This window comes from Phascolarctos cinereus, unplaced genomic scaffold (genome assembly GCF_003287225.1).
Source record: "Phascolarctos cinereus isolate Bilbo 61053 unplaced genomic scaffold, phaCin_HiC Scaffold_5;HRSCAF=322, whole genome shotgun sequence".
Taxonomy (NCBI): domain Eukaryota; kingdom Metazoa; phylum Chordata; class Mammalia; order Diprotodontia; family Phascolarctidae; genus Phascolarctos; species Phascolarctos cinereus.
In genome coordinates this window covers 356,321,156-356,348,972 of record NW_027555958.1, presented here as the reverse complement: position 1 = coordinate 356,348,972, position 27,817 = coordinate 356,321,156, and the positions used below count along the sequence as shown (strand labels likewise).

The following is a 27,817-nucleotide window of genomic DNA, read 5'->3' as shown; positions in this document are numbered from 1 at the left end:
GAAATGGTAGGGAATTTAGAAACTGTAATAGTTAACATTTATATAGTACCTATCTCGTACCTGATACTGTGCTAAGGGCTTTATAAATATTATCTTAATTGATCATCACAATACCCCTAGGAGTTAGGTTCTATTATTATCCCCATTTTATAGGTAAGGAAACTGAGGCAAACAGAGGTTAAGTGACTTGCCCAGCTAGTATCTGAGGCCATATTCAAACTCAGATATTCCTGACTTCAGGCCCAATGCTCCATCCATTGTACCACCAAATCCCAGCACTGCTACTTACTGCCTCATTTAAGTTAATTCAAGAAGCATTTATTAAGCACCTACTATGTGCCAGGCCACTGCTAAGTGCTGAGGATACAAAGAAAGTCAAATAACATTCATTGCCCTCAAAGAACTGATAATCTAATGGGGGAGACAACATGTAACCAAGTATGTACAAACAAGATACATAAAGGATAAATTGGAGACAATCTCAGAAGGAAGGTACGTTAATTAAGGCAGTCTTGGAATACACACCTGCAGAAGAATATGTGGCTTTTAACTGAGACATGAAGAAAGCCAATGAAGTCAAGAAGTGGAGATGAGGAGGAAGAGTATTCCAGGCATGAAGGACAGCCAGTGAAAATGCCTGGAGATGAGAGATGGAGTGTGGTATGCAAGATACAGCAACACGGCCAGTGTCACTGGTTACAGAGTAAGTGGAGGGTATGTAATACAAGAATACTGGAGGGGGCAGCTAGGGTGGCACAGTGGATAGAGCACCGGCCCTGGATTCGGGAGGACCTGAGTTCAAACCTGGTCTCAGACACATAACACTTACTAGCTGTGTGACCCTGGGCAAGTCACTTAACCCCATTGCATAGCCAAAAAACAAACAAAAAAGAATCCTGGAAATGTAGGAGGGGAGAGAGCTTATAGAGGGCTTTAAAAGCCAAGTAGAGGATTACATTTTTGATCCAGGGGCCACTGGAATTTATTGAATGGAGAGGAGAGTGACATGGTCAGATCTGTGCTTTTGGAAGATCAATTTTCTCGTTGAGTGGAGAATGGACTCAAGTAAGGAGATACTTGAGATAGGGAGACTAGCCAGAAGCAATTAGCCCAGAGGTGAGGTAATGGGGGCTCATACCAGAGTGGTAGCAATGTCAGAAGAAAGAACGGGGCATGTATGAGAGATGTTATAAAAGTAGAAATGGCAGGAGTTGACAACTGATTGTGGTAACACTTGGGTCACAAGCTTGGGATGGTGGTACCTGTCAGGAAAAGGAGTATTTTTTGTGGGGGAGATAATGAGTTCAGTTTTGGATATGTTGAGTATAAGATGTCTATGAGATATAAAATAGGCAGACAAAGATGCAAGACTGGACATTAGCAGAAAAGTTGAAGAGATAGATCTGAGAATCACCTCTACACAGCAACAGTAATTTAATCCATGGGAGCTGATGAGATCACCACTGCAAAGTAGGATAGAGGGAGAAGAGGAGAGAGCTCAGGACAGAGCCTTGGGGCATCCATGGTTAGCAGGTGAAACCTCAATGAAGATCTAGCAAAGGAGACAGAAAAAGATGGTCAGAGAGGTAGGATGAGAACCAAAGGAGCCAAAGAGTCATGAAAACCTAGAGAGAAGAGAGTATCAAGGACAAGAAAGTGATCAATAGTGTCAAAGGTCAAGAAGAATGAAAATTGAGAGAAGACCATTAGATTTGGTAATTTAAAAGGTCATTAGTAATTTTGGAAAGAGCAGCTTCAGTTGAATGGTGAGGTCAGACAGCAAAGAGTTAAGAAAAGAGTGGGAGGAGGAAAAGAAATGGAGGCACCAATTGTAAATAGTACTTTTCAAGGGGTTTAGCCATGAAAGGGAAATGATATAGAATAATGGCTAGAGGGGATGGGGAGGTCAAGTGAAGGTTTTTTGAGGAAGAGGAGATATGTACATGCTTGTAGGCAGTAGGAAAACAGCCAGGAGACAGGGAGAAATGGCAGATAAGTGAGAATATGATGAAAGAGGGGGCAATCTGCTGGAGATGGGATGGAATGGGATCACTTGGTGCATGCAGAAGAGTTTTCCTTGACAAGAAGGGCTGTCTTTTCATGTGGGACAAGGGTAAAGGAGGAGATCTGAGTGTTATGGGAGGGGGTGGAGGGGAAAAGAGGGAGCTCTCAGCAAACGGCCTCAAGATTTTTTTTTTAAGTGAAATATATGCTTAGCTGAGAAGGAAGGGGAAGGGAGAGTCATGGGATGTTTGAGAATAAAAAGCTTTGGAAAAGCCACTGTAGTAAGTGTGATAGCGAACTGATTAGTGAAGTGTAAGTGGATTGCCTTGTCATGTTGAGGGCATGTAACAAAATTTTTGGAGGGGGGAGCAGCTAGGTGGCACAGTGGATAGTATATCAGCCTTGGGGTCAGGAGGACCTGAGTTCAAATAGGACCTCAGACACTTACTAGCTGTGTGACTCTGGGCAAATCACTTAACCCCAATTACCTCAAAAATAAATTGAGGTGGACCCCATCAGCAAAGTTTTGTGATTTTCTTCAGCCTTTTTTCAGCAGCACAAAAGTAGGAGCAAAGGAAGCAAATGGTGGGAGTAACCCAAGGCTTGGGCTAGGCAAACTAAAATCATCAATAACAGAAGGGGATAAGGAACTTGAGAAAAGCAGTCAACGTAAAGTTGAACTGGTTCACCAAGGGTTTGAGATGGGCAAGGAAGATGGTAGCCAGTGCACTGTAATGGAGGGATTAGAGATCATGGTGAGGATGAAGAACAGGGTAAGGAAATGCAATGCAGAGGGAGAAATGGAACACTTGTGGGTTATGGCAGTATTGAGGGTATGATCATCTCTATTGTGTAGCTGTCATGGGGTGGAGGAGTAGGTCATGGGAAATGAGTAAGTTGAGAACTTGGGTGGTCAGGATGTTGAGGGAGAAGTAATATGTAGGTTGAATTACTTTAGTATGAGGGCAGGAGTAGGGAAGGAAAGAACCACTGTTAGCCAGGCACTGAACTCATCTAGGAAGGAAGGAAGGAAATTATCCTGGGTAGGTCAGCTGAACCCTGGGCCTTAGTTTCTTCATTGGCAAAATGAGGACTAGATGACTTCTAAGATACTTTCTATTCTAAATCTATCATTTTATGATCTGGTTTAACCCTCTCATTTTACAGATGAATCTGAGACCCATAGATGTTGGGTGACGTGCCAACGTCACACAGGTAGAAAATAGTAGAATCAGGATTTGAACACAGTACTTCCAATTCCAAACCCACTGCTCTTTCTATTAAACTGTTCAACAAATGAAGTTGCTGTTTAATTGGAGGACCAGCCTAGTTAATATCACAGTAGCTCACCACCAGGTTGGATGGAGGGTAATGACATGTTTTGAATATAGCAAGTTACAGAAACCATTTAATAGTGTTTTGTCTTCCCTCATTAGATTGTAAGCTCCTTGAGGGCATAGACTGTCTGTATTTGCATCCTTAGCACTTAGTACAATGCCTGGTACATAGTGCTTAATGAATGTTTGTTGACTATTGACTCCCATTAATAAGGCATCAGAGGGTTGCAGTCAACATCAGTATAGAGAACTAGCTTGGAAACAGAGTTAATTGAACTACTGAAGAAACCAAATGGAATGGCTGTGGCAGGTCCAGTAGTCAAGGAGGACAGCACAGGGCAGTAGAAAGAGGTCTAGATTTGGAGTCCAAGGAACTGGGTTCAAATCCTGGCTTTGCTCCTTACTGTGTCCCTTTGTCTCTCTAGGCCTCAGTTTCTTTTGTAAAATGGAGTTGAGCTAGATGACCTCTTCGGTCTATTCTGGTTTTAAACCTAAGATCATGATCCTGTGATGTTGTAGCATGTGATACTTTTCTTCCCAGCACAGCCACTTTCCTCCTAAAGGTCTCAATTTTTCCATCTATTAAATGGGAATGATGCTCTATTAAGGTGACAAAATGAATGAGATGATATGGCAAAGACCATCCCATAGGACATATTTTTTCCTGGATCAGTTTTCTTTCTTAGTGGCCATATGAAAATAATGACTAAGAAAAAATAATTACCCTTTTTACTTTGTAGAGCATTTAAAAAAGAAAAACTTTCCCAAGGGCTTTGATGGTCATTGTCTCATTTTCTTTCCACAGCATCTCTGTTAAATAGGTGGGGGTATTTTGCAGATGAAGAAACTGAGGTACAGAGATAGACAATTACTGCATTTTTATGCTGCCCAAATCCCAGTCCAGTGTTCTTTCTACCAAGTCACTTCTTGGAACTGAAAATGCTTATTATTCTAAAGCCAGAATTTGATTCATCTGTGTTGTCCCGTGAACACCTTGTACTTGGAATTGATGACTGTTTGGGGATGAGAGAGGGTAACAGAGATGGAAAGCCTGTTGTAACTCTGCACATAGTGTATAAGGAGGTGCCAAGGAGGAGAGGGCAGCTGGTTTCTTGAGGAAAAGCTGGGAGACAGATAATAAAAAGAAATGGTCTTCTTCAAGGCCTGTAGTACAACCCAGGGCTTTTTGCCTGGTGGGGCCCATAGGAACAGCTGACATTCTAATGGCTCTTTAGGGTTAATCAGTTGACCACATCTCCAGTTAATCTGTAGCCTAGCTCGGGGAGTTCGGGAGGCTTTGCAGATGTAACCTATGATGTCAGTGCAAAGAAATGTGCACTTTACATTTACAACCTGCAATTACATATTGCAGATGTAAAGTACTATGTCAGGGAAAGGGGCCACTTGTGACTTCTAACCAAAGACCTGTCTCTGCACAGTCAAAAAAACCAGATCTGCCTTAAAGGGCAAAGTGTAAAACACACTTCAAAGAACCTGTTGGGTGACTTGGTAAGCCCTAAGTTCTACTCCAGAGTTGCCAAACCCTGGTCATCTGATCCTTCAGTCTTTTGCACAGATGTGCTGACCTAAGTAGGGAGGAAGGTTAGCTTGAGTGACCATACAGAGATCAGAGGTCAAATGTTGAGTAGGGGAACTGCTAGAGATGCAGTTTGGCTGGAATGCACCATGTGAAGGGGAGTAATGCAAAATAAAATGGGAAAAGTAGTTTGGAGCCTGACTGTCAAGCACCCTAGGTGCCAGGGTAAGAGAAAGCAGAATCGTTCTGCTTTCGGCAAAAGCTGGATGGCCACCCACCCACCCACCCATCCATCCACCCACCCACCCATCCATCCATCCACCCACCCACCCCATCCATCCATCCATCCATCCACCCATCCACCCACCCATCCATCCACCCACCCACCCATCCATCCACCCACCCACCCATCCATCCATCCACCCATCCATCCATCCATCCATCCATCCATCCATCCATCCATCCACCCACCCACACATCCATCCATCCATCCATCTACCCATCCATCCACTCATTCATCCATCCATCCATCCATCCATCCATCCATCCATCAATTATTTATTGTTATTGTGAATAACAACTAGCATTTATACAGCCTTTTAAAGCTTGCAAAGAGCTTTACAGATATTATCTCATTTTATCCTCACAATAGCCTTGGGAGGTACATGCTATTATTAGCTTCATTTTGCAGATGAGGTTAAGTGACTTGCCTGAGGCCACACAGCTTTTCAGGGTTTGAAGCTGTACCTTAGGACTTGGATTTAGGTCTTCCTGACACCGGGTCCAGTGCTCTATCTACTGTTCCACTTGATTACTCATCATGAGCCAGGCATTGTGCTAGGCACTAGTGACACAAAGATAAGAGCGAAACAGTCCCTGCCCTCAAGTAGCTTACAATGTAACAGGAGAGACTACATGTATGTATATAGGTATAAGTAAAACAGAGCAGCTAGGTGGTGCAGTGGTTAGAGTACCAGACCTGGAATGAGGAAGACTCATCTTCACGAGTTCAAATCCGGCCTCAGACACTTGCTAGCTGTGTGATCCTGGGCAAGTCACTTAACCTTGTTTGCCTCAGTTTCCTCATCTGTAAAATCAGTTGGAGAAGGAAGTAGCAAACTGCCCCAGTATCTTTGCCAAGAAAACCCCAAATGGCATCACAAAGAGCCAGAAGCAACTGAAAATGACTGAACAGCAACAAATATATAAAATTCATGCATAGGTAGATATAAAAATATATAGAAAAAAGATACAAAAAGGCAATCAGGGAAGGCCTCATGCAAAAAGATGGCATAGGTTGTAGGAAAGGATTCTTATTCTTGTATGAGTTAGGCTAAGGGCCCACTGAGGCCCCTTCCAAATGAGATTCTGAGCTTGGAGGGGAAAGGTTTAGGACTAATTGCCTGGCCTGAGGAATAACCCATGTTCTGCAATAACAGATTTAAAACTAGAAGTGATTTTAGAGGATGTTGAGTCCAACCCACTCCTTTAGGAAACTGAGGCTGAGCAGGGTGCACTTATTTGCCAAGGGATATTGTGCTAGGAGGTATCTGAGAAAGGTTTTAAACTCAGGTCTCACTTGACACTGTGCTATGCAGCATACCACCTTAGAATCGAGCAGCACAACTGCGTCATGCAAAGAACTATTGACAATGGACTAATGACATTAAAAAAATTTGTAGTATGACATAATTGGTCAACACCTTCAGCATGTTAACTTAGCATCCACTTACTTTAGGCACTGGCCTAATTCCTGAGAGGAGCACAAAAGATACAATTCTTATCACTATGATAGCACTTCAGCTCAGAATTGAAATTTGGAAAGTCAAAAGGAGGCGAATTCTTTCCTTTCCCTAGTTTAATTTCTCTCAAATCTTCCTTGGAAGTTCTTCTGTAAGCAGTGTCCACTGGCATTGAGCTTGAGTCTTGTTGATATAAGCACTGTGATTTCACCTTTCCAATTCCAGACCTTAAATTGCACTTGGAAAGAATTTGACCTGAGAGCAAGTAAGAGGTAAAGTCTGAGTACTGGTTGGGAAACATGGCTACAGCCATAGCTCTGAAAATTACTTCGTGCTGATCAAGGGCTCCCTGCCTCGGCTGTTCCAGTTGTCAATGGAGGGCAATGACTGTAGGTGCGGTGAAGGTTAACTTTTAGAAAGCATCATGTTATAGGAGCATAGATCCAGACATGGAAGGACTCTCAGAGTCTAACTCCCTGCTTTTACACGTGAGGAAAGTGAGGCCCAGAGGCTGCAAGTATAAATGTCAAAGGTGGATTTTAACCTGGTCCTCTGACTCCCCCTTTGTAATGAACCTTACTTTAGCTCTCCTTTCCCACCGTCGCACCTTTACCAATGCTGGTTCCCCTCTCTGGTCACATCCACCAGTCTAAGTTCCAACCTTCTTTGGAGACCCAACTTCAGTTCTAAAACCTCAAAAAATCCCCTCCTAAACCACCACAGCCCTCAATGATTCTTTACTCTTCTGAACATCTTTGGCATTTGTTGCTTATACCACTCACTGAGTCCTTGGCATTGAGTAATACACACACACACACACGCACACACACACACACACACACACACACAATAATATATATATATGCCCTTCCCCCCATCTACATCCAAAGCAACCATATATTTTCTGTTTCTTTGTGTTTCCTGTGCCTAATCTATAGATGGTACTCTAAAAAGGTTTGCTGTTGTTGATGATAATGATGATGTATGACAGATTTCCCAAGTGAGTCTTACAATCACCTTTTCTTTGAAGGAAATGTGCCAGAAAACCTGTGTAGTACCACTGTAGTAAGGAGAAAAATATGGCAATCTAAACACCTAACTAGTCCATTCCATGTCCTTTTAGATCTACAATCTTGCTTGAGATTAGTGGCTCAGACAATGGTGTACTTGACACCATGTCAAGCAATGGCACCATTCTGCTGAAAATAAAAAAGGATTAGAAAATAAAGAAAGAAGATCCTCTCTTCTCTTCTCCTGCCTTGTCTTCCCCTCCCCTCCCCCACTTCCCCATCTCCTTCACTCCCCTCCTCTGCCCCTTCCTCTATCCCCTCCCCTTTTCTCTACCCTATGTTACTCTCCCCTCCATTCCTCTCCTCTCTGTTCCTCTCCCTCCCCTCCCTTCCCCTCCCCTCCCCTTCCCTTCCCTTCCCTTTCTTTTCCTTCCCACAGTCTGACATGAAGCAAAGAGAGCCCAGCAACAAGGAATGCCACCAGTTCCACAAAACTGAATACTGATGCATGAGCATCACTCATTTGTTCTCTTTTCCAAGCTTCCGTCTTCATACTTAGCATTTTCTCCATAGCGTATGTGACACCAAGAGAAAAGTTCATGCAAGGCCATTAATACTGTGTCCTAGAAGATGGTATTGGAGAATGAGGGCACTCTAAGTCTTTGGTCTGGTTCTTAGGGTCAATTCCAATTTTCTAAATCATTAATTTTCATTTTTAAGTCAGCATAGCAAATCATTGTATGAATATGAAAAACAGAAGGTTTCTCTCTTTCCTTCATAGAAAAATCCAATGAATAATAATGAGAACTACCATTGATCTAGCATTTTAAGGTTTACAAATTGCTTTATAGAAATTATCTCACTGGATCCTCACAATAATCCTGTGAGGTAGGCTTCATATGATCATCCTCATTTGACAGATGAGGAAACTGGATCTGGAAGAGGTAAATCAACTTGCTCAAGGTCTCACAGCCATCCAAGGTCAGAGACAGGAACTCAGTCTAACTCCCAGTCTAGCATTCTATCTATTGTGTCTACTGGTTGCTTCCAAAGAAACAGCCAGACATATGTAATGCAAATATAATGAGAAGAATAACTTCTGGCAGGAGTTGAGGTTGAGAATGTCTTCTTTGGCTAGGATATGGTTGCTACAGTTTGCAAGGGGATGTTGTTAGATTTCTTCTTTTCTTCTTTTTTGGTGAGTATGCATTGAGAGAGTTTATTTAAGAACCAGCCAACATCCTGAAGGTCCTCAGGCCACCTCAGGTATGGTTGCCTCTGCACAAAGACTCGGATAGGTGGGTATTTCATCAACTGATACTGGGAGAGGGATCCAGCTACCACCATGATGAGGACATCTTTAAGATCAGAGAAGTATCTGCTCTGGGCGAAATTGAAAGCTTCAATGCACCAGCCATCTTTGAGGAAATGCCTCGTCACAATGCAAATAGTCTTCCTGCTACTCCAAATGGCATCCTGGATGTTGCTGATGTGATCCTCTCCTGGGAGGAAGTCCCTTTCCTCAAAACACAGGTTAAATCTATTTTCAGAATTGTACCGGGAGTCCAAGTGAGTGAGCAGTGCATTCTGCACCCATCCAAAGTCTTTGTTACTGAAGCACAAATATGCATCATATTTGTGCTGATCCTCTTCTACTCCCTGGGGATGGTCTTTGAATACCAGTCTCAGGACCATCTTATGCCAGAGGAAAAAACAGTGCCCACGGAACTTTGTGAACATCACAACTGCTGTGAGGAACAGAGTCAAGGTAGTGGTGAAGAAGAGGAAAAGTGAAAAATTAATTAATTTTAGGGCTTCCTCTTCATCACAACCCTCTGTGGAAATTGAATAAAGTGAGACCCCAGAGAATGAGTCAGGATATGTGCAGTAGACATCCTCAGGAGACCCGAACATGGTGACATTGGTTTGGTTCAGCCAAAGGATAAAATTTCTGGTTTCACACTCACAGATATATTTGTTGTGGGTTATACCTAGGTGGCTCAGTGATGCAAATATGGTAGGGTCAGGGGATAGCAGGTGGTTGTGGGATAAAAGTAAGACTCTTAAATTTTCAGGTAGAACACCAGGAGATAGAGATGTCAGCCTGTTGCCATCCAGGCTAAGGATTTGTAATGCAGTCAGATCACTGAAAACACCAGGTGGAAGGAAATCAAGGTAATTATTATTCAGGAAGAGGGCTTTAAGATGAGAAAGTCTCTTAAACACATCCCAACATGATCCTGCTTGCCAGACCAGTTGCAGCATATTTTCTGAAAGATAAAGCTGCTCTAAGGTATGGTTCTTTAAAGGACTATACTGTTGATGACAAAAGGAAAATCGATTTTGATTTAAAATGAGAAACTTCAGACCTGGAGTCTGGAGAAGAGTATAGAGGTCATTCAGATTTTCCAACCTGTTTTGTGCTAAATCAAGGAATTCAGCAATTATTTGGACATTTTGAAAACTTACCAATTTATTGCCACTTAGGAAGCTAGTATTTAAATTTGGAAGAAAATTAACTGTTTTAATAGCATTATCACGAAGATCCAGAGTTTTTAAATTTTTCAAATGTTTGAATGTCTTCTCCTGAATCACCCCAATGTGATTTTTTTGTAGATCAATGTAAGCAACTTTACGCAGTCCATAAAAATCAGATTCGTAGAGTTCTCCCAGCAAGTTATAGGACAGATTGAGAGCCTGGAGACTGTCAAGGCCATAAAATGCTTCTTTAGCAATCTTGTTTACCTTGTTATGTGAAATGTCTAAAACTTTCAACTCTTTGAGGGTCTCAAACAGATGAAAATTTAGGGAGAATATGTAGCCGTGTGAAATATCCATGTTTATCACTGAACTCATGCCCAGTGCAGCAAATGTGCCTTGGTCAGGTTCCTTTATGTTATGAAAACCAAATCCTGCACCCATGATATGCCTGTCAAGAAGCAAAGAAGAAATCTTGGTTCCATTGATAGCATGACCAAAGTCTCGTATGATGTCTACTGTCCAGCCATTGTCTGAGACATCCAGGATCTCAAGGAACATGCTTTTGAAAGGATTCATGCACTTTTCCCAGTTGACTGAGATGCTTCTATAGAGGCTATTGGAAGCAAGATTAAACATAGAGAATCTTTTCCCTTGGAGGGGCTCAAGATCTCTTTCACATACAAGCGATATTTCATTCCGAGACAAGTCTATGGATTCCAAAGATTCCAGATCTCCAAAAGAAGGATGAAGGTGAAGACTTTGGATATGATTTTTAGATAGATCCAATATAGCCAAAGAACTTAAATTTCTAAAATAACCATCTTTTAGAATGGAATCTGAGAAACCACAGTAAAATAGCCGTAATTCAATCAAGTTGGGCAAGCCTTGAAAAGCATCAGTATGCAAAAACTGAATGTGACTATAGCCAATGTCCAATACTGTAAGGTTGGGCAAGTTTCTGAAAGCTTCTCTCTCAATTATCAGAGGAGTGTACTGAGTTCCTAGCTCTAGCAATCGAAGCTTCTCCAATAGAGGGAATGAAGTGGCATTGACTACCCTGATGTGGTTAAAACTTAGCAACAGGTTAATAGTGGTGTTTGGCACTTGGGGGACTTGGGTGAGGTTGCAGGAATGATATAAGGCAATTTGTCCGTCGGCTGAGCAAGAAGGAATTCCGAACACAGAAGTGGCTTCAAATACCAGTCCCAAGAGAAATGCAAGGAGGTGGCCCATTGCAATCCTAGAGAGAATGGAGGAAAGATCAAAACATACTGGGCTATATATTAAGAAGATCACAGGAAGGGTAGGGAACACAAAGTTAGATGATGCGATTGCTGCAGACAGTGACACTAGGCTTAGAGAGCACCCCCAGAATTTGAGGACAAAGTCATAGAATGTCACCCTCTGAAATGAAAGTTAATAAAATAAGAATAAAACTGATGAAAAGAGGCAACCCCCTGAAGGAGCCAATGTGACTTCCCATGTAAGAAATACTAGCTCTAACTAGGAGTTGTCCACCACTCAAGCTTTTTTAGAACAGTGAGTCATGAGGGGCTCTCTCCACAAGGATTCAAGCATGCTTACCATAGGGCATATGTCAAATTGTGCATAAAATCTTGGTGCATACTCAAGACCAATTGGACAAAGGATTTCTGAATTTTAAATCATATTTCCTATTTGCTTCTTGAATCCCATTACCTTCATATTGTGGACTTGTTCTTCCTAACCTTGGACGCTTCACTTGTTTGTCTTATATTTGCTTGGTAATTCATTCGGGATGTTTTGAAAACTGACCCTGCACCCTGGACCCTTTGTGTCCAACCCCTTGAGCAATGAGATGCTACCTCTGTGACATATTCTGCCAAGAGCAGGCTAACATGCTGGCACTGTCACCTGTACCTGGGATATAGAACGTTAATCTAAAGGATAGTTTGTTGATGAGATCTGAGTAGTTTGTAAAGCATCATGGGATTGGATGGGTCTTCTGAAACCTTAGCAGGGGCAGTAGCTATCTAACATGTAATAAGCATAAAACAACTTGTGATTTACCTCATTGTAACATGTTCACCATGAGGAAATGTTTTCCCAACAGAAGGATGGTGGTCTGCATGGAGTCTTAAAAAAAAAAAAAAGATAAACGAAGAGTAGGAATTTGTAAATGTTTATCCATCATGGGCTAATGGAGGGAGAGGCTTCCTTACAGAAGAGTATATTCAGAAATGTTTATGATGTAAAAATTAAAATAATCAATCAGACTTAAAAAGAAAAGTCCCTAGATCACAGAAGGGCAATGTAATAAGAAATCCAGATTAATAAAAACATATTTCCATATTAGCCATGTTGCAAAAAAAAAGCAAGAAAAATAAAATGAAAAAATATACAACTTCAGTTTGTACCTAGAGTTCAACAGTTCTCTCTTTGAAGGTGGATAGCATTTTTTTTTAATCAGGAGACCTTTGAATTGTCTTCGATCATAGTATTGATCAAGTAGCCAAGTCTTTCATAGCTAATTCTTATCACAATATTGCTGTTATTATGTACAATGATCTCATTCTGCTTATTTCACTCTGCATCAATTCATATAGGTTTTCCCAGGTTTTTCTGAAACCAACCGCCTCAACATTTCTCTCTCCTTTTTGGGTGTGTGTGTGTGTGTGTGTGTGTGTGTGTGTGTGTGTGTGTGGCAACTGGGGCTAAGTGACTTGCCCAGAGTCACATAGCTAATGAGTATTATGTGTCTGAGGGCAGATTTGAACTCAGGTCCCCTGAATCCAGGGCCAGTGCTCCATCCTCTGCTCCATCTAGCTGCCCCTCTCATCATTTCTTATAGCACAATAATATTCCCTTACAATCATATACCACAACTTGTTCAGCTATTCCCCAATTGATGGGTATTACCTCAATTTCCAATTCTTTGCCACCACAAAAAGAATCGCTATAAATAGCTTGGTATATATGGGTCCTTTTCCTTTGTCTTTGACCTCTTTGTGGCACAGACCTAGTAGTGGTATTGATGGGTCAAGGGGTATGCACAGTTTTATAGCCCTTTGGGCATAGTTCTAAATTATCCTCCAGAATCGTTAGACCAGTTCACTGGTCCACCAACAGTGCAAGTTTCCCAATTTTTCCACATCTCCTCCAGCATTTTTCATTTTCTTTTTCTGTCGCATTAGCCAGTCTGATAGATGTGAGGTGGTACCTCAGAGTTGTTTTAATTTCTACTTCTCTAATTAACGATTTAGAGCATTTTTTCCATATAACTGTTGATAGCTTTAATTTCTTCTTCTGAAAACTGCTTGTTCATATCCTTTGACCATTTATCAGTTTAGGAATGGTTCTTATTTTTTGTAAATTTGACTCAGTTCCCTTTATATTTGAGAAATGAGGCCTTTATCAGAGAAACTTGATGCAAAAAAATTTTCCCCCCAATTTCTTGCATTCCTTTTAATTTTGGCTGCACTGGTTTTGTTTGTCGAAAACCTTTTTTAATTTCATGTAATCAAAATTATCCCTTATGCTTCCCATGATCCTCTCTATCTTTTGTTTAGTCATCAACCCTTCCCTTACCCATAGATCTGTTGTCTTTCCCTGATTCCTCCATCTTATTTTGTACACAAGTTTAAAATTTTGCATTTATCCCTATGGAATTTCATCTCATCAGATCAGTTCAAATGCTGTAGCCCAGGGATTGGCAAACGTAAGTGTGTAGGACAAATCCTGCTCACTGCCTGTTTTTGTATGCCATGTGAGCTAAGAATGGTTTTTACATTTGTAAATAAAGCCTTATTGTATTTAAAAATTTTTCAGTCATTATTAGCAGTGGGCAGGTTTGGCCCAGGAGACATAGTTTACCTGCTTTAGACTGTGAAGATTATTTTGGATCCTTCTGTAATTTAGTATGTTAACTATCCTTCCCTACTCCATGTCATTGGAAAATTTGATGACTCTGTCATCTATGCCATTAGCCAAGTAATTGTTAATGTTAAACAACACAGGACCAAGCACAGATCCCTGGACTGATCCACTAGAGGCCTCTAGACACCTTCACATTGGAGGAAAAACAACTACTTTTTCAGTACAGTCATATAATCAGATCTGATCTGTCTGATTATATTATCATCTAAATCATATCTTTCTGTCTTCTCCACCAGAATAGTAGTATGAAAGGCTTTATTAAAAGCTATGCTGCCCCCAAAGACCCTTGACGCCATGACTAAGTATCCCAAAGAGATCAAAGAAAGAAGAAAAGAATTCCTATGTACAAAAAATATTTATAGCGGCTCTTTTTGTAGTGGGAAAGAATTGAAGCCTAAAGAGGTATCTATTAATTGGGGAATGGCTGAACAAGTTATGACATTAGTATAAAGGAATGCTATTGTGCTATAAGAAGCTAAGAAATTGATGGAAATACTTATATGAAATGATGCGGAATGAAGTTGGTAGAATCAGGCGGAAAATATACAATGGCAACAACATTATAAAGAAAACTAAATTTGAAGGACAGAGGAACTCTGATGGGCACAATGACCAACCAGGATTCCAGAGGACTTAAGAGGTAGAATGTGACACACATTTTTGGACACGGGAAATGTAGGAATTTATTTTGCTTTACTTGCATTTTTGTCACAAGGGTTTTGTTTTCTTTTTGAATTGGGGGGAGAAGAGGTAGATAAGAGAAAAAAATGCTTATTCATTGAGAAAATAAAATAAGATTTAAAAAAGAGCTTTGCTAAAATTTAGGTACAGTATATCTGCCTTTTTTCCCTCATCTACTAGTTTAGTCATCCTATCAAAAAGCAAATGGAATTAGTCTCAATGTAGCCTTGCTTACTCTTTGTAATCAATAATTCTCTCTCCAGATGTTTGGTGACCATATCTTTAAAGATGCATTCTAGAAAGTGGTCCCTAGAATTGTAGTCAAATTCAATGACTCATAAAGTTAGCATATAAAGTTCTCTTTTTTAAAAAAAAAATCAGTACATTTGCCCTTTTCCAACATTGTATTACCTCTTTCATTTCCCATTATGTTTTCAAATATCAAAAACAGTTGCTAAGCAATCACATCTGCCAGATTTTTTTTTTTTTAGTAAATGAGGATGTGCCATTTGGATGCGGTGACTTGAATTCATCCAGTACAGCTAGGTCCTCTCTTTCTTTTACCTTACTTATCTTGGTCATCTACTACCTCAGTCAAGACAGATTAACACATAATTTGCATCTTATTTATAGTCTTAGAGTGTTTATTGTTATAACGAGAGGTGAAGGGGATTTTCCAGGGGTCACAAGCTAGTATGTGATAGGTAGGACTTGATAGTTTTTTTTTTTTAATCTGAGTCTGATTCTCATCAACCAAGCCATGTTGCCTCTCTCCAAAACCATCTTTAAGCAGTCAGATTGGTCTCATACTTGACCATTTAATTAACTGAATGGAACAGGTTCAGGTTCCTAGCAAGTATACCTTTGAGAGAGAATAAAACAGGCCATCTGATGGAAAGACATGCACTCGGCTCCTTACATGCTTTTGTCCCCTTAGCTTCATGGCTGTGAGCACTGAATGATTCTGCCTGGAGTTGGCAATAACACAGCACCCCTGGTATATCTGTGCAACTCTCAGCACTTTGAGGAAATGTTGATGTTTCTAAGAACCATGGATCTCATTAACTAGGGAATGGACGAACACATTGTACGTGAATGTAATGGAATAATGATGAGTCTGTGATGTAAATGGGAAAAGGCAAACCAAGGAGTGACTTTATGAAGTGCTTATTATGTTCTGGAGATACAAATAGAGAAGACAGCCCCATCTCTTATGGGGGAGACAACACACATGGAAAGTTTTAATTGCAAGTCAGATGGCAATGTCCAATGGTCCTTAGGGTGCAGTAGCAAAGCAAATGGTAATGTCTCTTCTTAAATGCCATTTCCACTGTTATAATTATATCAGTTTCTGATGTTGAGTCAACTTGATGGTGCTAAGGACTTTGGTGGCAAGAACTTACTTTTCTGAACCTTCAGTAGCTTTGGCTATAGCATTTATAAGAGCAGTGAGTTGCCACATTAACTCTCTACAGGCTTATTATTATTATTGTTATTGTTATTATCATTTCTTAGGATGATTGCTGTCAGAGGAGCATTGGAAAGAGAAATGAATCTTCTTCAGAACAGGAATAGACCCTAACCCCACCCCCCAATGACTGTTAGCAAAATATCTCTTTTACTACTTTCCCCAGCTTCCCTTAATTGATGCCTTTCCTAGAAGCTTAGATCCCATCAGAAGGAATTCCCTTTGCAGCAATAAAACAATCTCACAGTAAGTTCAAGAAATAAGCCTCCCAAATTACTTTACTTTCCCTTGCTCAGATATTATGAAAGGTGGTGGAGAATTGGCTTTCTTAAAAATATGTTAATTGTTCATAACAGGTGGCAGTGCCAGCTTCCCTGGCCAAAAGAAACAAAAATACCCCCCACCATTTATGTTCTTGAATTAAAATGCAAATATTTTGAGTTGTAAGTTTAGGAGGGAAATGCAGATAATAGCCAGGAAGTGGTTTCTGTTCCAATAGCCTTTTTTTTGGGGGGGGGGGAAGGGAGAGGAGGGAGGAGAGAAGGAGAGGATGAGAAAGAGGAAGGCATAAGAGAATAGTTCCAGGATACTTCTAAATCTGTTTGGCAGATATGTGAAGCATCATGTTTCAATGGAGTCCATATTTGGACTTAAGGCAAAAGGATGGCTAATCTTCAGTGAAAGGAAATATTTCATCTATATAGCAGCAATGTTTTCCAGCATTATATGTATGCCCTGGCCTGATTCTCTCAGAGTTGGGAAGGTGACAAATTCTTCTCAGGTTTCTCAGGAACTCCAAAGAGTTTGGGGCTATTTTTTCTCTGCCATTGGCTTAAACTCTCATTGGCTCTGTTCCCCTCCTTTGTTAGGGGGGATAATGACTAACACCCCAGGTTTATTTAACCACTTAATACTTAAAGCTTTTATGAATGGATGTTTACTTCAAAGATATAGTAAGAACAAATATGCAAACATCTCCCCTAACATTTCAGGGACATAATTCCCACCCTTCGCATATCACCTCATTCTCTTACTGGGGAGACTAGGGTAAAAACTTAGCTCAATTCCTATATGGCATCAGCTCCCACCAAGTTCATGTCCAGGTGTGGCATGACTGCAGGTGAATCTTTCCACTAGGCTAGAGTCCTGAAGGTCATTCCTAAAGGTCATTCCTTGCTCCTTGGGACATTGATGCTGGGCTGGCTACAACACCTGGACTGGATTCACATGACTTACTTTCCCAGTCTCTAAAACTCTCAAGGCTGGAGCTCTACTCCTTGTGCCCAGATTTAAAATCCAAGGATCCAGCCCTAGTTCTTGTGGCCTTTCCCTTTATTTCATAGCCTTTCATAAGAGTCATCATGCCACCAGGGCATATCATAAGATGATGAAATGAAGAACAGCAAGGAGGAAGTAGCTGAAGCCAATAGGTCTTTCTGAATGCTTTCAAAGCCAATCAGATGGACTCAACATGTGGTTAGCCAACCAGAACCAGTTATAGAATGTCCATGAGAACTTCCATTATCCTGGAAGCAGGGTCCCAGCCTTTTCACCTGGGAAAATGCCATCTCAAGTGGTCTGGGCATGATTTAGGACCCTCATATTTCTTATGGTCTTCTCCCGTGGAGCTCAGAAATTCTCTCCTGATAACATCTATTTTATATGCACATTCCCAGTAAAGAGCACCATAGAATTCCCAGCTTATGGGAGCAGGGACATCACAAGGCCAGAAGCTTCAGCAGAGATTTGTTTTCAATCATAATGCCACATCTGGGGCAGAAGAAGAGCTCAAGATATATAAAATTCTAACTTTTTTTTAAAATTCATTTTTATTTAAATTTTTTAAAAAATTCTAACTTTCTAGAAATGAAATTCTGGCAGTGATGTCCTTACAGGGTCTAGTGTGGTGACCTTGCTTAAAACAGCCTGTGAAGGGGTGAATATCATACAGCCCAAAGGCCAGGTCTCCAGATGTCCAATGAGCAGTATGTCTGGGAGATAACAATAAAGATGATGATGACATTTCTTTATGATAATGTCTTTTTAATCTGTATTTAACACTTTATATTTCCAGATACAGAGCAAATATTATTCTCATTTTGGAGATGAGGAAACAGGTTCGGACAAGTAGAGTGAGTTGTCCAGGGTCACACAGCTAGTCAGTGGCAGAGCAAATACTAGAATTCAAGTCTTCTGGGTCTCAGTTTGGTCCTTTTCCTTGCTACAGCTAGCTGCATATGCAACATAAACCACATCACCACCATCTGACTTATCTTGATACCTCTGCCTGAGAGAAAAATTCACTCTGGTGAGAACCATTTGGTTAATACCTCAATGGATCCTGAAGGGAAATGTGTTCCCCCAGTAAAATCAAATAATTAAATTTGCTTCCTTACAAAAGGGTCAGGAACTTGGATAAAGAAATGGGAAAAGTCATAGAAGTAAGCCACGATTTCCAAATGGTTTAACTTAATTTCCAACATGATTATTTTGCTAGTAGAATAGACTGTCTAGGAGCATCATGGCAAAAACATGAGTAGGGTAACCTATATCTAATGAGGAGGGCAAAAGATCCTTTGTACAGCATAGTAATTTTTTTTTTTGGTGAGGCAGTTAGGGTTAAGTGACTTGCCCAGGGTCACACAGCTAGTAAGTGTCAAGTGTCTGAGGCTGGATTGGAACTCAGGTCCTCCTGACTCCAAGGCCAGAGCTCTATCTACTGCACCACCTAGCTGCCCCAAGGCAGTTTCATTTTAGAACCTTTCTCCACCATCTTGGAAATCAAGTGGCTCCACTATATCCTTCGATGAACCCCAATTATATACATAAGATATGTATTAGACTCTCTGTCACTTTTTATTGGCATAATGGCAATACCTGCCACACAACCATTCGTTTAGAGACCATTTGCTGCTAAATGTTGGGAAATGGACAAGGAAGACAGATCACCTCTCCAGACTCTGAAATTATCCTCTAGAGACCAGGGCAAAGATCAGGTACATTCAAGATCACCTGACTATAAACGACATTTCAATGTTGTGCTACAAAAAAAGGAGAAAGAATTAGAGTAAAACTGAGTGATCTGTTTCAAGGATCTTTCCTTGTCCATTTTGACATTCACTGTTTTTCAAATCCCAGGCAGGTGGACCTTTTGGTTTTAAATAGCAAACCTGCACTCTCCTTGTAAAACTTTCCACATAAAACTTACTTTTCCTTTCTTTTTTTATATTAGAGCCACCTGGATACCTCAACAAGCAAGGCTTTTTCTAATAAAATTTATTCTTACCACTTATTTTACAGGTTTTTATTGTTCCTTTGCTGTAGCAGGGAGTAAATCATAACATACAAATTAATTAACATTGAAAATTTTTCCTTACAAGAATCCTATGGGGCAAATAATGCAAGTAGCCAGAGTAATTGACGTAGAAGTGACTGGAGCTTTGACTCAGGCCACTGACACAGGACGGGTCTCTTTTCCTCTCTGCTCACTGAATCCTTTAGTCTCCCATCCCTCCAAGTCTCTCACTGTCGTCCTCTGTGTCCCATCATTTTTGCACTCCTCTCTCAGATCCAACTTTTCTCATTGCAGCACCTTCCCCTCTTGCCCATGGCTTTCCCCACACTCCGTCTTTTCTTACTGATTGGGGGATGTCAGCCCTGGCTATGGGGGCACAACTTTGACACTCTGGGGGATGGTCTGCTCTTTCCTGGCATAGCTACACCAAGGATGGATTCTCTTCTACACTGAACCCTTACCCCCTCCTTCAGTGAATTAACCCTGAATACAAGAATACTCAATTATGCTGTTGGCAAGAACTATTATATTTCTTTATTCAAAGGAGGAAGCTGAGGATTTGGTACAGTAAAGTGACTTCCCCAGTCACATAGCTAGGAAGTATATCAGTTGGGACTTATATACCCAGGGTACAATATATATTGGAGGCCTTAGATTTGTAGATGACACTCAGGAAATAGGATAGTGAACAGTTTGACAGGGTTAGTAGAGTGAATTTAAGTTAATTTTTAAAAAATACTTGGCTACTTTATGCTATGGAAACTATGATCCCAATATTGTTCAGATATAGTAATGACACACACACAATATAGTATAGTAAATAATGTAAGTGAAAGATCACCACTTATTGTCTCTCCTTAATACAATCAAAATTCAAAATGGCTTTGATAAATTGAAAAATTGTGAGAAATAAACAGAATGAAAATCAGTGAAAACAAGCACAGAACATAGAACACCTGTGGGGAAAACTAGACTGTATAATAATTGATTCTTTGCAAGTAAATAAGGTTTAATTTTAAGATTTAAAGAGTTACTGTGAACCAAGTTGAATCATGTATCATTATTGCAAATCTTTTTTTTTCTCCCTTAAAACAAGAATTGAATGAACGGGAACCCTGAAGTCATTCTGCTATTATGCCCAGCCTTGAGAAGGCAATGCAACTTAATGGATGGAGCACTGAACCAAGAATGAGAAGACCTGAGTACTAAACCTGTCTCCAACACCTACTAGCTATATGACTGAACAAACTCCTTAAATTCTGTATACTTTATTTTCCTCCTGTATAATATGGGAATAATGCTTACTCTACTCTGGTGCTATGGAACAGATGTGGATTTGGGGTCAGTGAATCTTGGTTCAAGTCCCACTCTTGCTACTTGCCATCTGTATGACTTTGAGCAAGTCAATGAACATCCTTGGGTCTCAGTTTCCTCATCTATAAAATTAGGAGATTGGACTAGATAGCCTTTAAGGTCCGTTTGGAAGTTGATGATTCAATGATACAAATAACTGCTTCACAGGGTTGTTGCAAGGAAAACTAACCTTTAAGTGCTATGCAAATATGAGTTATTATTCTTCCCAGTTTTTTATTACTGTGCCTTTGAATAAATAACTTTATTTCGCTTGGTTTCAGTTTCCTCTCCTTTCTAAATGTGTGTGTGTGTGTGTGTGTGTGTGTGTGTGTGTGTGTGTGTGTGTGTATGAAGAGGTCCTTCTAAATCTAAAGTTCTGAATTTCTATGATCTTACCAGAGATACATTGTAAATTTGGAGGGGATTCAGAAAACAGCCTTCAGAGAAGGGCATAAGGATAACAGATTCATAGATCTAGAGGTGGAAGGGACTTTGGAGGTCTAGTCCAGAGGTGTTAAACTCACAACGCACAGGCCAAGCAGCTTGCCAAACTCAGGAGTGTCCAGGAACCATATTAAACTGTAATTGGGAAATGCTTAACAAATTTCTTTTCTCTTTTCTTTTTTAAATTTGTGGAATAAAACAAGCATTTCTATAACAAAGTATAAGGGAAAAAAAGATGGTTGCATATGAAAGTACAACTCCATTATGTACAACTTGCTATTCCTTTTAAATATATAAAAAAGTTATCACATAAATTTCTCTTTTTTTCTCCCCCCTCCACTGCTCTAGAGATGGCTACCATTAGACACACATATACACAAACACACACACATACACTTACGTAAAATCATTCTAGAAATATTTCCATTTATCAGTTCTTTCACTACATGCAGATAGCGTCTTCCTTCATATGCCCTTTGTAGTTAATGTAAGTATTTATAATATTCACAATGACTTATTTGATCAAAGTTGTACTTAAAACAATATTGCTGTTACTGTATCCTACGTTCTCTTGGTTCTGCTCATTTTACTCTTCATTATTTTGTGCAAGTCTATACATTTTTTTTCCTAAAATCATCAAGCTCATCATTTCTTATAGCACAGTCGTATTCCATCACAATCATATATCACAACTTGCCTAGCCATTCCCCTATTGATGGGGATCCTCGAAATTTCCAGTTCTTTGCCACCACAAAGAGAGCTGCTATAAACATTTTAGAATATATAGGTTCTTTTCCTTTTTCCCTAATCATCTTTGGAAATAGACCTAGTAGTGGTGTCGCTGGGTCAAAGGGTATAGGCAGTTTAATAACTCTTTGGGCATAATTCCAGTTTGCTCTCCAAAATGGTTGGATCAGTTCACAATTGCAATAATGAATTAGCGTCCCAATTTTTCTACTTTGTCTCTTTCCCTTCAGTCAATTTGGCCAATCTAATAGGTATAAAATGATATTTTAAGGTTGTTTTAATTTGCATTTCTCTAATCAATAATGATTTAGAGCATTTTTATATGAATAGAAATTGTTTTGATTTATTCATCAGAAAACTGATATCATTTGACCATTTATCTGTTGGGGGAATGGCTCATATTCTTGTACATTTTACAAAGTTCTTTATATATTTGAGAGATGAGATCTTTATCTGAGAAACTGTTTATAAAAATTTCCCCTCAATTTTCTGCTTTCCTTCTGATCTTGACTACATTGTTTTACTTGTATAAACCCTTTTAAATTTAATATAATCAAAATTATCCATTTTACACCTCACTCTGCTCTCTATCTCTTATTTATTCATAAATTGGTCACCTGTCCATAAGTCTGATAAGCAATATGTTCCATATTCTTCATATTTTCTTGTAGTATCTCCCTTTATATCTAAGTCATGTAAATAATAAATAAAAATGCAACATAGATAATATTAATTTGTGGTTTTCTAAGTAGATATGCCACATCAGAGAATAATTATCTGAGAAGAGGTCCATAGGTATTGCCAGACTGCTAAAGGGTTCAATGACACACACACAAAAAGATTAAGGACCCGTGTAAAGGAAAGGAAAGTTTAAATGGCTTGGGTAGAGATAAAAAGCAAATATAACCCTCCAAGCATTAGGTTTTATTATAAAGCATTAATTGCTTGTTGTTCTTCATTCTCAAAGAGGACCAAAACAATATCACTATGTTAGGGTCAAGGTATGGTGTGTCTGACTGGGGCTGATCAGACCAATATGAGCTCTGAAGGCTCTACCACAGGTCAGACACAAATAGTCCATATGCACATTTGAGCTACTGCAATTTTGCTTTGCTCAGTGAGCACAGCACCTTCTTTGATACAACAATGCCATGCTGGGGCAATCCTGGGCCAATTCCATGTCTCACAATCAGTCCCAAAGTTCTTCAGAGAGACGTTGAGGTTGTCCTTGTATTGCTTCTTCTGATCTCCATGAGAGCATTTACCTTGTGTGAACTCTCTTTAAAATAGTCTTTTCGGCAAATGTGTGTTTGGCATTCAAAAAATGTGGCCAGCCCTCTGCAGTAGAGTTTGAATGCTTGTCACTTCAGCTCAAGAAAGGACCCCAGTGTCTGGTACCTTATCTTGCAGGTGATCTTCAGAATCTTACTACGATAATTCAAATGGAAGCAAATCAGTTTCCTGGCATGGCACTGGTACTGTCTAGGTTTCACAGGTATACAGCAGCACAGTAGCTCTGTAGACCTTCAGTTTGGTAAGCAGCCTAATACCTCTTCTCTCTCTTTCTCTCTACTTTCCTTTGGAGCCTCCAAACACTGAGATAGCTCTGGCAATGCATGCATCAACTTCATTATTTATGTGGACATCCCTGGAAAGTATACTGCCAAGGTAAGTGAACTTATTCACACCATTCAAAATTTCTCCATTTGCTGTAACTGATGGTTCCACATATGGATGGTGTGGTGCTGGCTGGTGGAGAACCTCTGTTTTCTTGGTGTTATTTGTTAGGCCAAAGTTAGCACAAGCAGTAAAGAATCGATCCATACTCTGTTGCATCTCAGCTTCAGAGGCTGCATGGGACACACAATCATCTGCAAACAAAAAGTCACCCACCAATTCTCCTTCCACTTTAGTCTTAGCTTGTAACCTTTTCAAGTTAAATAATTTATCGTAAGAGTGGTAGCTGACCTTGATGCCATTTTCATCCTTGTTGAAGGCTTCTGACAACATTGCTGAAAACATCATGTTAAAAAGCATGAGAGCAAGCACACAGCCCTGCTTTACTCCGCTGGTGACTGGGAAAGTGTGAGAGCTTCATCCATTATCCAGAACCTGTGCAAGCATGCTGTCATAAAACTGACATACAACACTGATGAACTTCTCTGGGCAACCAAATTTGACCATGATTTTCTACAAGCCCTCTTGGGCAGATGACTATCTTCCAGTTGAAGGATTAGCCTGTAAAGGAGGACTCTGGCAATAATCTTGCCAGCAATGACTAAGAGACAGATTCCCCTGCAACTGTCACAGGGCAATCTCTTTCCTTTTTCCTTTATAGAAATGGACAATGGAGGCATCCTTGAACTTCTGAGAGATAACTTCTTCTTGCCACATTACCTGGAAAATTTCTTAGAGATGGACAAACTATCCTGCTGGTAAACCCTATGAAGTTCTCATTTTTCATTTAGCAGCTTCTGAATTTTCCCATCATTTTCATCAAACTAGTCTTAATGTTCTTGAGTGTTGTGGCCCAGATGAGCAAATGTGATGGTATACACCAAATCCCTGAAAGCAGCCCACTCCTTTTCTGTTCCACTGTTGCCAACTGTGTGTTGACTCAGCTTTCCCTCCAAGTTAGCAATGGACTATTCCTGCTGAGAGAAGTGCTCTAATCTGTTGACATTAAGTCTTCTGGTAGTCTTCTTGCCTTGGGGCCGCTGCTTTTGTTGAATGTGAATATTTAGCTTGGAGAGAATAAGTCTATGATCATTCCAACACTCAGCTCCATACTTGCCTCTGTCACTGTCACATCCTATCTGTCCCTTCTCCTTACAATGACATAGTCTATTAAATGCCAATGTTTGCTGTGAGGGTGCATCCACAGAGTTTTATTATGTTTAGGTAAATGGAAGAGAGTGTTGGTGATGAGAAAGTCATGAGATGTGACCACTGCTGTTGCTATTTCCAACTCCATTCTTCCCAAGGACTCCCTGCCATGTCTGGTAGTTTGACCCTACTATAGTATTAAAGTCACCCAGGATTACAGGCTTGTCCTCTTTTGGCACATTGATGATGATGTCTCCAGGCCTTCATAAAATTCTCCTTTGCCCTCATCAGGGTTCGTCAGGGTGGGAGCATAGGCACTGATGGTGGTGGCATGGTGCACTCCTACAAGTGGCAATTGCATTGTCATGAGCCTTTTGCTCACTCCTTTTGGTAGGCATACAAGCTTGTTGACTAGATTAGTTTTGATTGCAAAACCCACGCCATGGATGCTCCCCTTCACTGCAACCACTCCAGGAAAATGTGTATCCAGCTCTGACTTTGGTAAGCCGGCCTTCATTTGCCAGCCTTGTTTCACTCAGGACTGCTATTTGGATGGGATGCCTGCCGAGTTCTCTCAGAACAAAAACTGTATGTCTTTCAGGTCTACTAGATTTTGTTTGTACATAAGTGCACACACATCCCATGTACCGATAGGGAGTAGAATCATCTTCACAAAGTCTTGGTTCATTGCTTTGCATTTTAACTGCAATGTGGAATCCCTCCCGCTGCCACGGGAAGCAGCCAGGGCCAGATTAAACAGATAATTTGGGGGCACCTTTTCTAGCCCCTTCCTCATCCCAGGAGGTAAACAGTGTAGTCCTCAAAAAGAGGTTGCTCAGATGCCCAGGGGCTGCCATTCCACCACTGCTTCAGTCCAGTGAGAAGATGACCTTATAGCCTGGGCCACATGCGTAACCACATTGTGACTACAGCTCCCAGTGCATCTGCACCTGCTGCTTCCTCACTTGCCTGTTCCCATAGGACTTTGAGGAAGATGGAAATGGTAACAAGGTATGGGTGATGTCTTTTGATTCGTTCATAAATTGGATTTAAGTGAGGCAGAATTTCGTGAAGTCATTGGCCTCCCTCTCTCTTTCAGAGTCACTGGACTCAAGATGACTGGGGATGGCTTGGGATGCAGTGGATGATTTTGGTGTCTTCTATGTCTAACCAAGCTCTAAGCATTCCCCAGCACTTGCTTCATCCACCTTCACAGCTGTTGGAAGAGATTATTCTTATATGTCCATTCACTGGGGCAAGTCTTCACAAACTTGGGGTAGGCTAACCCACCCATGAGTTTGAGACCCCTCACTTTCCCTTAACCTGGTTTAGGCTATCTGCCTAAAGCAGGAGTGAGGAACCTGAAACCTCCAGGCCACATGTGGCCTTCTAGGTCCTTGAAAGAATCTAAGTTCTACAGAACAAATCCTTTTATTAAGGGGATTTGTTCTGTGAATTTTGGATTCAGTCAAAAGGCCACACTTGAGGATCTAAAGGGCCACATGTGGCCTGGAGGCTGCAGGTTCCCCACCCCTGCCCTACAGTGTTTACCGGGGTGTGGCCACTGCTCCTATCACAAGTTCTTGGAACCAGAGGTGAGAGTTGGGTGAATCAGGTGGACATTGAGGAAGGAAAGCAGCTCTGAAAAGGGCTCGGCAACCCTCACACCACAGGTGTACACCCTAACATCTGTACACCCCAAAGCATTAAATATGAATCCACAAATCCCATCAAGACTCATTACCTTTATTTCTGAGCTGTGCCTCTTATAGGAAGGGTCTAACAAAGAGAATGAGATACTGCTCGGTAATCAACCACACTTCCTTAGCAAGTGCTGTTTGTTTTCTAGACTCTGGGGACTAAACAAGATAATGCCTCAACTTGTGGAATTCTTTATTGTTACAAAACATTTCAGGGCAAGTGCTTATTATCTCTCACCTGGACACCTGGTCTCCCTCTTCTAGTCATTCCCTTTTCTTAATCCAATGTCCACTTAGCTGTGCCATTAAGCCTGCTAAAGCACAGGTCAGATCAGTTTACTCTTGGCTCAAAAATCTTTATTGGCATAAAACACAAATTCCTCCACCCAACGTGTAAAGCACTCCACAGTGTGGCTGCCACCTACCTTTCCAGTCTTAGTTCACATTATTTTTTCTCCTTGTTCTATGTCACATCTGAAATGGCTAATTAGTTGTGGCCAGAGCTCAGCCCTCCACACCTTGCCACAGGTTGTCCCTAATGTCTGCAATTCACTTAGAGAGTCCTGGAATTTGAGAACTGGAATGGGCCTCAGTCACCAACCCCAAACCTTGGGGAAAAAAACAAAACAAAATCCTTTTAAAACATGGCAAGTTAGGGGTCATCCAGCATTCCTTGCTGACCTCCAGTGGAGGGCAACCTCTTACCTTCCAAGGAAGCTATTCTGCCTGTGGATAGCTTTGGTTCCTAAGTAAGGTATTTTAAAAATCATGTAATCCAGGGGTTGTTAACGTTTTTATGTGTTTAGGGACCCCTTTGGCTGTCTGGTGAAGCCTGTGCGCCTCCTTCTCAAATAATATTTTAAATGCATAAAATAAAACCATAGTATAACAAAGGAAACTAATTAAGTTGAAATATAGATCAAAAAAGAAAGAAAAAAAGCAAGGTCATGGACCTATGATTAAGGACCACAGCTCTAGAAAAAGAAACTGAGGCCCAGAAAGGGTGAGTCATTTGTCAATGTCACTAACATCACAGTAACGGCTAATATCCTGCAGGAAATATGCTTCATGCATTTTAACAGCTAACATCTCAAAGGCAAATCGAAATACTGCAGAACTGAATTTGAGAATCTCAGAAACTCTCTGTAAGGATTATCACCATAAGAGAACACATTAAAAATTATGGGTTTTATGTTGCTATTAGCTACTAAATATTCTTTCAACTTAGCCTGCATATATCTTGTATATACATCATTATTTGCATGCTGTGGCCCTCA

General features: G+C 40.6%; 1 protein-coding gene and 1 long non-coding RNA gene across 7 annotated transcripts in view; one reads left to right on the top strand and one right to left on the bottom strand.

Annotated features, from left to right (window-relative positions):
• The window catches only part of LOC144457792 (uncharacterized), a 37,031-nt gene extending 15,933 nt beyond the window's left edge, over positions 1-21,098 (top strand). The window contains exon 2 of the long non-coding RNA XR_013487298.1: positions 20,567-21,098. This is a non-coding gene — a long non-coding RNA (uncharacterized LOC144457792). The remainder of the gene's footprint in view (positions 1-20,566) is intronic.
• Positions 1-27,817, bottom strand: part of TLR5 (toll like receptor 5) — a 74,417-nt gene that overhangs the window by 7,037 nt on the left and 39,563 nt on the right. For 3 of the 6 annotated variants that reach the window (XM_020982199.2, XM_020982200.2, XM_020982198.2), the window contains 2 exons: positions 12,161-12,226; positions 8,126-11,351 (listed from right to left, as the gene is read on the bottom strand). The exons of 2 other annotated variants lie outside the window; for them this stretch is intronic. In XM_020982199.2, coding sequence (XP_020837858.1) covers positions 8,765-11,351; positions 12,161-12,165 — 2,592 coding nt within the window. In that variant the 5' untranslated portion in view covers positions 12,166-12,226 and the 3' untranslated portion in view covers positions 8,126-8,764. Of the gene's footprint in view, positions 1-8,125; positions 11,352-12,160; positions 12,227-27,817 lie in introns of those variants that run through there. One more of the 6 variants, XM_020982205.2, reaches the window with a different exon arrangement.